General features: G+C 39.4%; 1 protein-coding gene across 2 annotated transcripts; it reads right to left on the bottom strand.

Moving 5' to 3' along the window:
* Positions 1-2,218: 2,218 nt before the first annotated feature.
* acp1 (acid phosphatase 1) lies at positions 2,219-10,561 on the bottom strand. 2 transcript variants are annotated; one of them, XM_058056199.2, is made up of 6 exons: positions 10,474-10,561; positions 9,887-9,960; positions 9,380-9,493; positions 6,235-6,296; positions 5,095-5,200; positions 2,219-2,505 (listed from the first exon to the last, which is right to left on the bottom strand). In XM_058056199.2, exons 1-6 carry the CDS (start codon positions 10,514-10,516, stop codon positions 2,428-2,430), a joined length of 477 nt encoding a protein of 158 aa, XP_057912182.1. In that variant the 5' UTR covers positions 10,517-10,561; the 3' UTR covers positions 2,219-2,427. The 2 variants fall into 2 exon arrangements, with proteins under 2 accessions (XP_057912182.1, XP_057912183.1); XM_058056200.2 differs by lacking the exon at positions 9,380-9,493 and adding an exon at positions 9,231-9,344.
* Between the last annotated feature and the right edge of the window lie 5,991 nt (positions 10,562-16,552).

The following is a 16,552-nucleotide window of genomic DNA, read 5'->3' as shown; positions in this document are numbered from 1 at the left end:
GCCAGCAGTTGGTTCTTCTAAACTTTGGCTACACCCTATCCTAATGATTTGCAGACCTTGCAGCATCTTTCAAGCAATTAAAAAAAAAAAAGACACCTATGGAATGTTTGTCGACATGCACAGCAACACAGATTGTAACTGTTCTCCCCCAAAACATCCCACACTCAACAGGAAGCCTTGTGTTAACTGTACCAAGACGTACTACAACATAACTGGCCTCAGATGCATCTGGGATGGATCATCAAGGCAATGAAGAAGTGTGTTGGGGTAAGACAAAGCACTTTTGCTGCCGAAAGGAATCATCCAGTAATGGCTAGGTTGAAACAAGGAATTAAGTATTTTTTCCCATAACACGCACAGAAACCTTTCTAGATCTTCCAACCTCTGCGCCTCTTCCGGCACTGTTTTCTTGGATTTCTTGCCTCCCTCTTCCCCGCCAAGCCCACTCAGCTGTGATTGGTCACATTCCCAAGAGCTCCTGAGGACTTCCAAAAACGTAGGTTTGCGTTTACTGAGCACAGGCAAATTATGCAGTCCGTATAATTAAGTCCGCGTTGCAGTGAAGTCAGTAGAACTTAACTTTGTAAAACAGTGCGCACAGCCATTCAAAACTGCTTTCTGGGCTTACATCAAAATGTGAAAACCTTATCTGATGCACTGGCATCATTTAACGAGAATACAAACAACAACATGGCAGAAAACAGGAAATGCATGTCGCCTTTAAAGGTTTTTTCTTGTTTGGAACCATTAATGACCCTGGGCGGGGTGTGGTGAACTGTCAGGGGGGGGGGGGCAGATAGGCTATCAATGTTAATGCAGACCTACCAACATGTACAAATTTATATTACTCAACATGCATTTTGACTCTTGAATACTCTTGTATGCTCTCCATTTTGTTGCAATTTCAAGTTCAGCCTGTGCAGTACAGATAAACAATGTTAGTTTCTCTAGTATAAAAAAAATGATGTTGCCCCTTGAGGGGGTATGACAGAAAATAAGTAATAACCACTGCATTAATGCCAAAGTAAAAAAGTGTGGTTGATAACCATAGAACCGCAACAGGCATGCATCTCGCTGCTCATTACATTGTGGTTGAAAGAAACAAAAATAAAAGCAGCGACTGACTAGCAGGCACTGTGCACCACGAGTGAGTAAACAACATCGTAATATTCACAATGATATACTTATTTTTACACATGGATAACAGTGACGAATGTTACAAAGCATAACGCAGTGATTCACCGTACAATTGTTGATTGTACACTTGTTGCATATCTTATTTATTGAAGAAATTACATTGGGCCTTATTCCTGCTTTGAGCATTTTAAGCTGTGCCCCATGTAACACACACATATGAGCGTTTGCTAAACACTGGCGGTGTCATTTTGACCTGGTTGCAAACAGTCCCCTAATTTGAATTTGAGATAATAATAACACGGTGTGCCATCACAAAACAAATTTCATACAAAGTTCAGCAACAATTTGTTTTTATCCGCAAAAATGATTTAGAAAAAAAAGTGCGTAAAGATGTTCAGTACATGGTGTTTTGGGGAGTTGAATCAGAGCATTTGTACATGGACCTGGATGAGAAGTGAAACAGTCCAATTGCTCTGATTCAACACTCAAGTCGGTAAGTTTCTTGTGTAGCCCCTCACCCCCTATGCTAAAGACATGTAAGTTAGCCATTTTTCAAAAGCCGTCTCTCTCTGTACCGGCCATTTTTCATGATTTTGACAGATTTTTCAAGGCACACAAGATATTGAGTTCTTCGGCTATATCAGTGCTTCTCAGTTATTTTCTGTAAGGGACAGACATTTTTTCGCACCCCCGCCCGAATTTGAAATACTAGAGAAACTGATATTTATTCAATTATCTGTACTGTACAGACTGAACATGAGAGCATACAGGCATATTCAAAAGTCAAATTGCATGTTAAGTACTCTAAATTTGTACATGTTGGTAGGTCTGCATTACTTAATCAATTAACCGTGATAAATGAGGGATTACTGTAATTCTTATTAAATGGCCTTGGCAGCGTTAGTGCTATACACACACTATACACAAGCTAATTGATGACCCTGATCCTTCTCCTCCAGTGATTATTGTGTTTGAATCACTTAAGTTATGAAAATAAACCAAACACTGATGTTTATCAGGGATGAATGAATGAATGTACTGGACTCATTCGTCGCTTCCACAAAAATCGGAATGACCTGAGTGAGTTGTATTGTTTTATTTCAACACAGGCATTGCTCCTCTAGTAAACAATACGGTTTGAAGTTCAACAAAAAAAAAAAACAAACAAACCCTCAAGCGTCGTGGTGGTCCATTCATGACACTGACCACAGTTGGTTACAGAGTTACGGTGATGACATGCTTGTGTGACATGGCCAAAACGTGTGACCGTGAGAGCCAATTATTACAACGTTACGAGTTCACCTCCAGAAATGTTTTGCAGCATCGTTGGCACTGCTCGTACACCTTTTCAAAGTCTGCATCGCTTCCCTGCAGCCAACGACAACACAAAAAGAGAAGTGTCACAGCTGTGAAGTGATGAGCCTTTAATTTAAGAAAAACTAAATTTTGAACAAAAAGGATAAATTGAGTCAATTTAGTGTGTATGTTGTGGCCGCAACCCAATAAGATTCAATGACATTTAAATATCTTTATCACTTGCCCTGAAGGAAGCATTCCAGATGCCAACCGGCTTCTATTTAACACGCCAGCATGATGTCCATTGAAGCAAAATTTACAAACAGCGCTCGCAGCAAAAGGCAACGCTTCTAAAAGCAGCAAAATGTTTTTCTTTAATAATCGTCTGGAATAAAATCTTGCACTCGGTTCATTTCTCACACTTTGTGATTACTTTGATAACGGACATTAAGATGAAATGGTTGAGAAATTGCTGAAATGATGGTATGTGGATGAGGTCAATCACCCTTTTAACACATGTAAACGTGTTGATTTATCATGTTCAAAATGGACGCAAATTGTTGCATTTACATAACACGTTATGAATTCACTTATGCCCTAATAATAGGTGTGATTGTGCCAAAATTTGACAGCAAAAACATCTGACAGATGAAAAGACTTGGAAAAATCTACTGTTAGGAAAAAAAAATAAAACATTCCAGTAATCTTCCAGAGATTTGTGGAGTGCAATTTCCCTGTCCAATTCTAATCCTTGCCGACAAGTAATACCTACAGAAACTTCAGTCTTGCTCTCAACACTTCTCCCAGCCTATGATCCAGTCTTGGTGATGTAATGATATCGTGTGGCACATTCTATTTTTAGTGTGTTGTTGGAAAGTTAAACTGTACCAAATGTATGCCTTTTGGGATGAACGCACATATCCGACTGTTCAAAGTCAAGCAGCTTGCTCTTCTCCAACAAGGAGCTGACTGGCAAAATTCCCAACATATGTAGGTGTGTGATCCAGGAACAGTCTATGCCTTTCCATAAAAAATGTATCGATTTAGGGCTCAAACACCTGTTGTGAATGTTTCAATTCAGCTCCTTATTAGAGAACAGTAAGTTGTCCAAAAAGTACTGAAAAGAACATTTTGAACATGTGCATTCAAAAGAACAATGGAGCAAACTAAGAAATTCCTCGAAAATAAGTCCTCGATGTGACTGATGTTCCACATTACACACACGCCCACTCAAATAATGATTCGAGTTTGGCTAAGTTTAGCTACCAACAAGAGCGTGACTGCAAATTGTTTATCACCTCTCCAAAAAGCGATGCACAATTGATGAATAGCCCCCGTGTTACACAGAACCGGCCAGAATGAAAAGGTTTGTGCCACATTTGGGAAAGAATTACTACTTCGTTAGAACGTTTGAATACTTAGATTACGTATGGAACCGTATAGAACCATTCTTGCACATTGGACTCAAAAGTTGTTGGAACACAGTAGGAACTATCGATGAGGATAAGCCATAAATCTTGAGACTGAGAGAAGCCATCGGTTGACAGTGTATTTTAACGCGAGAGCCTACGCTGTCGGCGAAAGGATTGTTGCGAATGCTCCATAGCTTGAAGACAAGAATGGATGGAGTTGATTAAGTTGTAAAAATGCCATTTTGACTAAAGCGTTGTTTACATTTCCAAGTAAGCATTATTCTTTATTGCACCCATGTGACCAATACTTCAATTTACTTATCTGTATTGCACTGTATTTTCTATTATTGATAAGGTTTTGTTTTTTTCATTGTTTTACTATACAAAGATGTTTATTTGTCACGCCCTGCGAGACTCCCTTGTGTGACAGATGGCTTCTTTCTAGTTTTCATGCCTTTATTTTGGCGCATTTCCTGTTTTGTTCCGTCTTGCTTTCTACAGCCTTTACTTTCCTGATCACACCCATCTGTCGCTAATTTGACTTTGCCTGCATTTAGTTGGGCTGGTAGCGTCTCCCGGTGTTGGTTCATTGTTCATTGCCGTCCGTGTATGTTTTGCCAAGTGCTCAGTCGAGACTCCTTGTTCCTACTTCTTTGACTGCACCCGCTGCCATGTCTTTGAATCCTGAGGTAACGCAACTTGCTACAAAAGCGCAGTGTTACATTATAGTCATTGCACACATAACAGGCTGGTGTAAGATATGCTAACACAATGGTTATTCAACATGAACAGAAAAGCTGTCCAGTGTTTATGTAACATATTTTTTTTCCATTTATAAGTCGCTCTGGAGTAGAAGTCGCAGGAACAGCCAACCTCTGAGAAAAACTGCGACTTATAGTCCGGAAAATGTGGTATATAGCGTTTTATCATGACCTAGTTTCTAATTGAATTATATATATCACAGATATATCAGAGAAAAACATTCTTGTGGCCGGAATACGTGGAATGCACTTTGAACATCCAAGAATAAACTTGAAATGTTAATTCCGACAGCATTCCGCCTCTAGCGTGACTAGGATTTAAAGAAGCAGGTTTTAAGGAAGTTGCTCTTTTTTAATGGAGTTCAGCTGCACATGCTGTGTTCAAACTAGTTTTGAGAGAATCCAAACATGGGATAAAACCACTAAACTCTTTACATTGGCAGTTATATTTAGAAAGGGAAAAAAAAGCAATTTACTGGACTACTTACGTAATATGGATCTTTGATGATCAGCTGCTTCTGCGGGTCATATGAACCAAGGAGTTCAATTTTAGCTTTGTGATTTTTCACCGAATTTGCTTTCCGTTTCAAGTCACTGTAAGGACAACAGGGAAAAGCACCGTATTATTATTGTATTATTAATCAGAGCCACATATTTAGAAATGGCACAACTTCAACATTAGATACAGATATGTAAATATGATGACATACAGTATTACCCCTGTAATATTTTGCTGTTGTTTGGAGGCTTTTTACCTGCCAAATGTTGTTTTATTGACTGGTGTCTTATCTTTATTACCATCAAGAGTAACGACCCCTCACATTTCTAAACACCAGACAGTGACACCATTATTAGAGTTGCTTACAAAGATAAGCATAACCAAACCCGAGCACCCTATTGTTCAGGATAAGTTCCCTTTTCTCAGTCTGGTCAGATTAACACTTGCCGAGAAAAATATGTGGGAGAGAAAGGGGTGAGGGTGGGGGACTGCCCAAAGAGCGTAGACGAGGCATTCAAAGAACTCGGTAAGCTGCTTACAGATCAGATCTGCCGTGGGCATGTGATCTCAAAATGATCCTTAAACGTTCAAAGTAGCAAAAAATATCCCTCCCCATGACCTTTGGAATAGGCTTAAGGAAAGATATTCCTCAATTAAAAGGAAGCATTCATCTACTAGTTAGTTATAGCTCAATGTTACTCGGAATTTGTGGCAGAGACGCATATATCAACTTTCCAGACATTTTTACTGGCCAGCCTAGTTCAGGGGTCACCAACGTGTTTGACCGCATGAGGCGCCCGCGAGCCTGGTTTTCAGTAATGGGAGATACACTAGGAAGAGATGCATTCTGAAATACAAATGTAAGTTGTGGATACCAACATTCTGCTGATGTTCTGGTAAAACAAGCATGTTCCTTTGCTTTGGGTTGAAATAAGCTATAAAAATAAATTTTTGTAAAAGTAGCTCTCTCAAGAAAAAAGGTTGGAGACCCCTGGCCTGGTTTGACCCCTGTTTCTCATTCTAATCTGAGGTAACCATTCAAGACCAAGGACTGAGGAAACTGGACACATGACTCCAGTCTGTACAGAGCGCTCCGGTCAAATTCATACAAAACAAGTCAAAAGCTCACTTCAGGTTGCTCTCGTCCATGCAGAGAATGAATTCGAAGCTCATGAAATCATCCTTGGTCACCTGAAAGTGGGAGACAAAAGGGAGTTTCAATTTTGGACCTTGTGTAAAAATGCTTTTACACCATATGACATTGCCACTGATCAGCCCTCAAATGTTACTGTATTTCCGTCCATCCATTTTCTACTTACTACTACTACTACTTACTACTACCAGCAAGGGTTTCACTACAAGTACTAAGCCAAGTTTTGTTTTGGGGTCAAATAATGTCCCAAAATCTACCATATAAATTGTGGACTGGTCAAGGAGGTAAAGCCGTGTATAACCAACAAGTTGGTTTTCTTTCAAATGTATCAGAGTTGGAAACTTCTGGAAATGGCTTGTAAAGTTAGCACAGCTATAAACAGCTGCCTCACAGCGCATTGCAGTGTTTCCATCTTGTGTTTGTTGATAATTTACTGTGAAAAGCCAGCGCCTTGAGTAATTTTGAAAAAGTCAGAAAATCGATTGACAATGATGCCAAAGAGGAGACATAGGAAGTTAAATATGCACAGTTTTTAGAAAACAGTTTTCTGCACAACTCATATTTAGTGTTGTTAGGACACCACATATGACCTTCATCACTTTACCTCAATAAAGTAATGTTGTTTATCCCAGGCTGCCCAAGGTCAAGCAACTGGTTCTTACCACTGATTTCACTGCTGGAAAACATCCCGACTCCCACATTTATGGTAATCTTGGGTTGAACTTGCTTGTTCCTCGCTACCTTTCGTTCTCACGCTCAAATGAAACACTGCTAATTGTCCAAATGAAGCGAAAGAGATCCCAGCTGAGAGTGACACCTTTTTTGACCCACGGTTGAAGTGACAAGCACCCTTAGTGAGAGCAGATACCAAACTCAGAGTTGATCCATGGTCTCTTTCACCAAACATGCCTTACAAACAACAAATATAAATCGCCGGGAGAGGTGCTCTGCTCGGCTTGGAACAAAACCTGTTATCCTTCAAAAACAGAATGATGACAGGCCAAATTTGAGAGATGGTGGTGCTTTGGCCGAATGTCACGCTCATTCCTCATATGTTGACAAGTACAAAAAAATTCAATTCTTCAATTCCCTTAAAGCACGTTCTGAAAGGCTTGCTGGTGAAGGAAAGACACTCCACTAATATAATCTAAAACAGACAGCGCCATCAGATCTTTTGTTGATTTCTGCTGCTAATGTGGTCTCAATTTTACAATTTTACAAGTTTACACAAATGAGAGGGGAAAAGAAGGGACTGGAAGGAGAAGGCGGTAATGGTTATTAAAAGGGAAGCAACAAAGGCAATGATGAAAATACAAGAGCTTGTCAAAGCTCGTTGTGAGGACAAGGACTGAGACACTGCAGCTCTTCTTTGAGGAGCTTACACCATGTGCTCGCTGGACAGGTTTGCAGAGGCACAAAGTAGTAAGACAATAGATCTGAGGAATCGGGAAAAACCCATGCCCTGTTAGTTGGGGGGGGGGGGTCTGAGGGCATGGTAGCATGTCTTCAACTCGGTAAACTATCACACACAAACAACTGAAATTTTAGGTTTGCTTGGGAATTTGATACATGACAAGGACAGACAGGATACTAAATTTATGGAGAGCTCCTCCTCCTGCTGACATGTGATTCATGGCGCGCGGCCACTTGTTATGAAAGGAAGGTCCGAGGGCTCCACTGTTTACATACTTCCAAGACATTTGACAAATTTTGAAAAAACAAGAGTAACAGCCAACAGCCAGCTCATATTTAAGTTTGTCCATTATAATCTGCTCTCACCCTGGTTTAGTGTGACACATTTCTGAATAGTTATTCTGCAAAAACTTGGGAGACAAGTGCTGCCTGCTGCTTATTATTTTAGGGTCAACGGTCAAGGTCACAGTGACGGTTATGGTGACTGTCGAACTTCAGAAGCTAGATCCTGCGAGTGGAACCAAAAGTTCAACAAATGGTCACAAGAGGTCAATGTCTCCGAGTTATACACTTTGGTTAGCCTTGAGAAGATAAGAAAACAGCTAAAAAAAACACATTAAATTATGACGTAGATGATGTAATTTACTCATGATCATCACTGACCATGACGCACAAGCATGTCATTTTTTAAATACATTGCACATACAGTGGTGAAGTGTTTGCCCCCTTCCTGATTTATTTATTTTTTGCATGCTTGTCACACTTAAATGCTTCAGATTATCAAACTAATTTAAACATTAGTCAATGACAACACAACTAAACACAAAATGCAGTCTTTAAGGGAAACATTTTTATAATTAAGGGAGGAAAAAAAAATTCAAACCCGACATGGTCCTTACCGGAAAAAGTGATTGCCACAACTGTTCACTTAAATAGGACCTGTTCTACAGAATGAAGTAGACCAAGCAGAACCATCTGTTTGTGACTATAAGCTGAAACCAACATGGGTTCTGCATCAGGACAATGATCCAAAACACATCAGCAAGTCCGTCTAAATGGCTGAAGAAAAACAAAATGAAGACTATGGGGTGGCCAAGCCAAAGTCCTGACCTGAATCCTATTGAGATACATCTTATCCTACATCCTATTGAGTGCTATGACCAGGAAGGGGGGGGCGACACTTTTTCACATTACTGTGTATTTAAAGACAAAAAGGACAGATCTTATTAGTTACATATTTTTCTCATTATACAGACTGCCTTTTTTACTGGGTTTTGTTTTGTTGTTTGTCTACAATGTGCCAGAGGCCCATAAAAAAAAGAGGCAGGCCGCAAATAGCACTTTGGGCACAACTAGCATTACCTGGAAGGTGAACTGTCAAACCAAAGAACGAAAGTGTGTCTCCATTCTGTCTTCATACGACTGTCGCTCGTCATGCTCTCACTAGTCAAAAGCTGGACTACAAGTTTGTGTAGTTGATAAGCATCCACAAAATGACATCCAACATATACACACGAATGGCAATGTAGTGTGTGAACCACGCAAACATGTGGTTGTACCTGTCGAGCCCTATGACCGGTCTCAATGCCATGCCCTTTTAGGCAGGCCAGCCCACGGCCATCTGGCGAGCATCCTATATTCCAGTCGGATGTGGCGCCACTGTCTATGAGCCACTGCAACAACACAGAACAAAGGTGGGTGATCATACCTGCCTGGCCACATGCCTCATGGGCACGTCGTGCCTCTTCATGCAGGCTAGACCGCGATCGTCGGGGGGGTTTCCTATCTCATAGGTGGAGGTGGCAGCACTGTCTATCCTCCACTGTGCAGAATAGAGCACAGAGAACAAGAACACAACAAATATGATTTCTCCCTTGTCTACCTGTTGAGGGTGGTGCAGCCTCTGTATTACAATCAATCGTTTTGCTGATGGTTTCCTTCACACCTATCTAATTACTATAGATGCAATATAAAAACTGTTTCTTAATTGATCTCATAACAAATACAAGAGAAGTATCATTCAAATAACATATTGATCATTGTTGTGAGCATGAAGTTTAAATAAGGTTTATTCCTGTACAGCAGTGTTCATATTACATCTCATAATACTGTTGAATGCCGCTGTCAGTGAATGCTCAGACTTATTTGGACAGCAGACATTGATAAAATGTCTGCTATGCTGTAACTTAGTCCCATAAAAGCATAAGAATGATACCTTGTCGACAACACCTGCATCGGTTGCCATCTTCCTGAAGACGGCCTCTGCAATGGGGGATCTGCAAATGTTCCCTATAAAAGAAAACATTTGAATATAATTACACAGGTCATTATATAACCTAAACCAAACACGCCATCCGTCCAAAGTCCCGCTGCAATAACATCTTAAGTTTTCTTCGTGTATCACACAATAGCACGGCACCCATCAATCTTTTAAGGTTTCGCTTGCTCGGTTGACGTTGATTTTTAACAGCCGTTATAATGTTTTTACAGACCTTTCAGTCCTGACTATGTCTATGACTATCTCTATGGATAAAGGAAAGGTTGCTCCGCGTTCTCACGGAACATGTCGGTTCCCGTTTCACTATTATTAACACTAAATGAATGAGTAAACACTTTAAACTAGTTACAACGTTCAACTGAGCATTGTTTATTCATTTCACGACTCTTACGTTTTAGTTAAAATGTCAGTCTCACTCGAACCCAAATAACGACAATATATTCAATGAAATACTAATAAATGTGTCCACTGTATACTAATGTCAACTCTTTGTGCTTTGTTAGATTAGAAACTACGTATCTTACCCAGACAGACAAACAGAACTGATCTGGTGTTCGAGGTCGCCATATTGCTGTAATGGGTCCTGAATGACGCACCGAATGGTGGCCGACTTGTGCCTGAACAAAAATATCTAACTACAAATAGAACCTATTTTTAATAATAATAATAATAATGAATGAATAATAATAATGATGCCCTTAAAAGAAGGAGAATAATTTTAACAATTGCCACGACTTAAAATGGTTTGTATGACAAAACAGGAGATACAAAAAGAAAGTTACATTTAATTTATTATAATTAATAATTAATTATAATTAATTTATAATTAATAACCAAATACAGGAAATTACCTTCAATCAAATACCTAACTTTGGGTAACCATATTTTGATGTCACAAAACCAGGACACTCAAAGATGTCTTTAATTTCAATACATACAAGTATGCCTCCTCTGTATGGATATAGGAAATTGTTATATTATAATACTGTCATTAACCAAAGACACACAAAAAAAAAGTTGGCAAAAACAGAACAACACAGGCCCCCAAGGAGACATGGAGAAAAAATTTGATGGGTTATAAAAAGAAAGATTTTTGCGAGTGCTCGCAAAAGTTATTGCGCTCTCGCACAAAGGTTTTGTGAGCTCTCACAAAAGTTTTGTGAGGTCTCGCAAATATTTATCTCGACGTAGTTTTTATCTTTGACTATTTTCAGATTTTTGGCAACACTAATTCAAAAAGCCACCCACACAGCAGCTTCTCAGGAACTGCGTGTCATGCAGCACAGTGACCTGTAACAATGAAAACCACAACATCTTCATTACTTTCAGCTTAATACATGAAAACAGGATGTTCTGAAGTGCAAAGCAACCTAATGTTGACACCTAGTATGCTGGTTTAGTGGCACTCCACCACTTGGTGTGCTTATAGTGCATAGTGGTAGGGTGAGGAAGCAGAGTCGGGGCCGAGAGTATAGCCTGTAAAGTAGGACTGGGAGTTATCTTGATAATTGCTACTTTGCTGACTCAACATCAAGAAAAATCTAAACTACAAGCTCACTCGCTTGATCCAGCTGCCATTTAGCGCGACAGATCTTTGCTAATGTATCCTACCCAATTGCAGTGGCTAAATTGCACTGTAGCAATCATTCATTCATTTTCTACCGTTTATCCTCATGAGGGTCGTGGGGGATGCTGGAGCCTATCCCAGCTGTCTGCGGGCGAGAGGCAGGGTACACCCTGGACTGGTCGCCAACCAATCACAGGGCACATATAGACAAACAACCATTCACACTCACATTCATACCCATGGACAATTTGGAGTCGCCAATTAACCTAGCATGTTTTTGGAATGTGGGAGGAAACCGGAGTCCCCGGAGAAAACCCACGCATGCCCAGGAAGAACATGCAAACTCCACACAGAGATGGCCGAGGGTGGAATCGAACCTTGGTACTCGACCGCCATGCCGTGTAGAGGTCATATTAATGTTATTTTTGTTTTTTGTTGCCATTTTCAACATAGCATACTTCAATCCGACAGTGCGCTCTTGATGCACATCTGGAGGTAAGCGCAACGATAAACGAAATCTCCAGGGCAATACGATAAGAGCAAATTGGACACAGTTTTAAATACATGAGTGGTCAGGGTCAACTCTAAACTGTTTTCATTGACTCTGGCGTGGAATCTGTTGGCAACAAATTGAGAGAGAAACCTTTTAGCTGTACTGTGCGTGCAGAACAAAGAAAATACAAATACTCACCATGAAATGTCAAGGATGTGTAAACAGCTGTCCACTTTCTTTCGTTAATGGTTTACATTTCTCTGTGTAGTTTGCCCGTTCTTTTTTTTATCTCCATAAGGTTTGGGATGCATTAATTATAATCAATTAAGATGCTGTGACAGTCGAACTCATATACCAAGGTGGATGTCATGTCATGCATCGAGTGAGATTCTCTTGGGAATTACATGATATCTGCTATAGGGTTTTGTTAAATATATATTTAGATTCCAGTGTCAAACTGTTACAAGAGTTTGAGAGATTAAAATTTGATTTCTCATTCAGAAAAAAATGTCTCACGGACACTATGCCTGAAACAATACAACAGGAATAAATCACACAATAGGCTGCATGGTGATCGAATGGTTAGCGCGCAGGCCACACAGCTAGGAGACCGGGGTTCGATTCCCCGCTCGGGCATCTCTGTGTGGAGTTTGCATGTTCTCCTCGTGCATGCGTGGGTTTTCTCCGGGTACTCCGGTTTCCTCCCACATTCCAAAAACATGAATAAATCACACAATAAATGAAAATGAACCAGTGTCAATTTATTGCCATGTGCATGCGTGTTTGTTTCACTTATCTGTACCATCCAAACAAGCAGAACGAGAGTTCACCCTGTGCATTTTCAGCACCCTGGCGTGTTTGTTTCATAGATCGTAAGTTGGGATGTCGATAATTATCGATACAGATAATTATCAAAGTGATTTTTTTCCTGATCATGAAAACCGACATCACATGAGATATGTCATGTTACACATATATTGGAAATTGAGAGTTGGTTGAGAGTCGGTTTTCGCCAAAAAAAGCCAATATCAGACATCCCTAATTGTAAGTCATACAATTTCTGTCGAGGCGGGGCCACTAGCATACACACAGAGTGCAGAAGAGTGTCACAAAATATAAATTAAACCAGTAGAATGCAATATATTGCCATATTTTGAAAATGTTTTTTCATTGTCGTTTGGCAAAAGTAAATCTTGCCTTGTCTCGTGACACCCTGTGAGATCTCGAAAAGGTCAACTACAATTATTTTTAAAATGCAAAAATGACAAAACAAATGATTCTAGGCCCTGTTTTTTTTAAATGTTAGAAATCCAAACAACTTTGCAACTTTGGCATTCAACTTTCCACTGTTTGCTGTTGTGCAAGTTTCATAACCATTTGATTGCTTTGGCCATTTGACGCTCAAACAGTCCCAAGCTTTGCAGATTTGTTGATATTATCTTTATCTAATCATGACATTCCGTAGTCCCTTTTCCACCTTATTAGATTCATAGTGCAAATGTTTATCCTGTGGAAATTATCCCACGGATCAGTGGGTCACAATTCCTTTTTTTTTTTCAAGAGAGTTAAACATGTATTCTCTCATGTATGTATGTGCTTGACGTCTGACATGATTTACAGCTGGAACACTGCAGCTGCTTGTTAGGAAGATATCTACATGTTCAAATTAAAAGCAGGTTCAGGTTTTTGCGGACTGGATCCAAAGGAATTATTGATTCCAGTATATTGCAGAATCTTGGCTGTGGAATGAGTTTGAATTTCTCTTTTGGACAGTAGTACATAAATAACCTCAATTTTGAATGTTGGGGAGACGGATGCTGGGCAAAATAAATGTATTCCAACATTAGAATTCTATAAAGCAGATGCTGTTTGGCAAGAATCAATAGAACTTACTGTATTATGTATACAGCATATATTAATTTATATTAGTTGATGTTCCCCATAGGATGAAAGTATTAGACTCTGGATTTGCCCTGACAAAACACATCAGCAGGAGACGTCTTTTAAACAAAGTTGTTTTTTAGCTTACTGTAAGACGAGCTAGGGATAAATAGATATTCACTAATTGAGTGCCAGAGACCTATTAGTGCTGCATTCGTAATGTCTAATTAGAGCCATCACACTTGACGCAATAACAGCAAGCAAAAGATGCCTGCGGAAATTAGATGCTTTCATTTGTGAGCCTTTTATTTAAATTGACTCTACCGGTTTCATTCACGTCTCAGGGATGGAAATTAATTATTGTGAATGACTCAGTAAAAAACAAAATCATTTAGACGATGCCATGTCACGTCAAATTGGAGAATATATTTGTCAAGTTGGGAATTCAACGCAGGAGGAAAGGCCCAGGGGAATTGTGACTAATCGCCTCTATGTGTTTGTGTTTATCGCGCTCCCCTCCGGACTCTGATCCCTTCTGTCTCCTTCATCAAATAAGTGGAAACAGATCTGACCACTTACCAGACAATGTACTACGTGCTCTCAAAGGCCGCCACTGTCCTGGGATTCAGCAGCATCAGAGGGTGTGTGATGCGGGGCTTGTCTGAAACATGCATCTGCCAATTTAAGATAAAATTCTCACTTTCTTCTTGTGAGCTGCAAGCAAAAAAAAGATAAGGGAAGGGAAAGTGGAAAGGTCATGGAAAGCCAAGAGTGCTTTATATAACAGCACAATAACAACAGCTTCATTTGTCAAGACACGGTTAATATATCACTCTTCTCCTGTAGGGAACACATTTATAGCAACACACACAACCATGAGTCTTATTTATTGTATGTCTACTATATTGGATAATACGACTAAAAGTGACTATAGGGGTGTTATTTCCTGTCTAGAGGGCTCGAATAATGTTCCATCCATCCATCTATTTTCTATGCCGCTTATCCTCACTCGGGTCGCAGGGTATGCTGGAGCCTGTCCCAGCTGACTTCGGGCGAGAGGCGGGGTACACCCTGGATTGGTTGCCAGCCAATCACAAGGGACATATAGACAAACAATCATTTACACTCACATTCATACCTATGGATGATTACATTCATTTTCTATCGCTTTTCCTCACAAGGGTCACTGGGGGTGCTGGAGCCTATCCCAGCTGTCTTCGGGTGAGAGGCGGGGTACACCCTGGACTGGTCGCAGCCAATCACAGGGCACATATTGACAAACAACCATTCACACTCACATTCATACCTATGGACAATTTGGAGTCGTCTCTATGGACAATTTGGAGTAGCCAATTTAACTACCGTAAAAAAAAAAAACTCTAAGTGGCGCTAACTTTGACTTTGAAGAAGAAAGTAGGTTATCTCATCCAGTAACTCATTGTGTTTGTAGTTTGCTAACTTGTCTCGGCATTAAGTAAGACGAATAAACATTGATGTTATGGGCAACAACCTTCCATTCGTTAAATGCATCTAAATTTGCACTTATTCCGAGAGAGCCATTCTTGGGATACATAATATTCACATTGCAGTATGATAGTAACTACGGTAGCCAAATATCTGCTAATTTATGTCCAGAATACAAATCTTATACAAACATAATCATTGAGAAAAATTATTAATCACGCTGACGCACTGTAGTAGACCTGGACTTGAACATCAGACACTTCATCTCAAAACAGTCATGATTAGAAGGATGTCAACGTGAAGAGAAAGTACAAATAAACAATCTTGAATCCCCAAGTGGACAATTTGTGCTTTACGCAAACAGGCCAAAAAATAAAGCAAAGGTCTGAATAAAAAAGCACAAATGTTAGAAAACAGATGTGGAATGATAATTGAGTCCAAAAACAATGCAACATGCGAGGCAACTTAAAGGAGGAGAAGGATCACACCTTCTTCTGTTATGTTTGGAAAAAGATTTAGTTTAAGGAAAGCAGTGAACATTCATTTTAAGTTACATCCTAAAGCCACAGGCAGCCAGGTCTAGTGCTGCCCTCTGCCTTTTGAAAAGATCATTTATGGTGTACTGTCAAGGCACAGGGCGTTCCACTCGACATAATAAGATCATAATATAGTGCTATATTATGCCCCAAATTAGACTATTTTCATACGATTTTAACATCATTGCTGTATGAATACAAGCAAATGTTTGCAACATTGCACCTAAGAAACATGGCAAACACATAATATAGGTAATAATATTTCCCCATAGTTTAAAAACAGTTTGGAGGTTAAAGATTAATATTTCCTTAACATTAATTATTTAAAAAATAGCTTTTTTAAAGCCCAATCCTCTCATTAATCTGACACTGTTGACAAAATAACAATACATAAAAATCACTGTTGCCAATCACTGTCTTTTCTCAGGGCCTAATAATAATAATAATAATAATAATAATAACAAGAGATAGGTTTTTCAATCAATTATGTAAATATACTAACCTATACATATTATTGAAATATAAAAAATATGATACATACAATATATATAGTAATATGTAAAATACAATTTCAATATAAAACATGTGTACATCATTAAGTATGTTGAAAATATTACCAAAAATATAAAATATATGATGTATTTCCGGAGTTCAGTTCACCC

Source organism: Doryrhamphus excisus, linkage group LG19, assembly GCF_037039965.1.
Source record: "Doryrhamphus excisus strain RoL-2023G ecotype Guam linkage group LG19, RoL_Dexc_Guam_v1.1, whole genome shotgun sequence".
Taxonomy (NCBI): domain Eukaryota; kingdom Metazoa; phylum Chordata; class Actinopteri; order Syngnathiformes; family Syngnathidae; genus Doryrhamphus; species Doryrhamphus excisus.
This window is presented reverse-complemented; position numbering and strand designations above follow the sequence as displayed.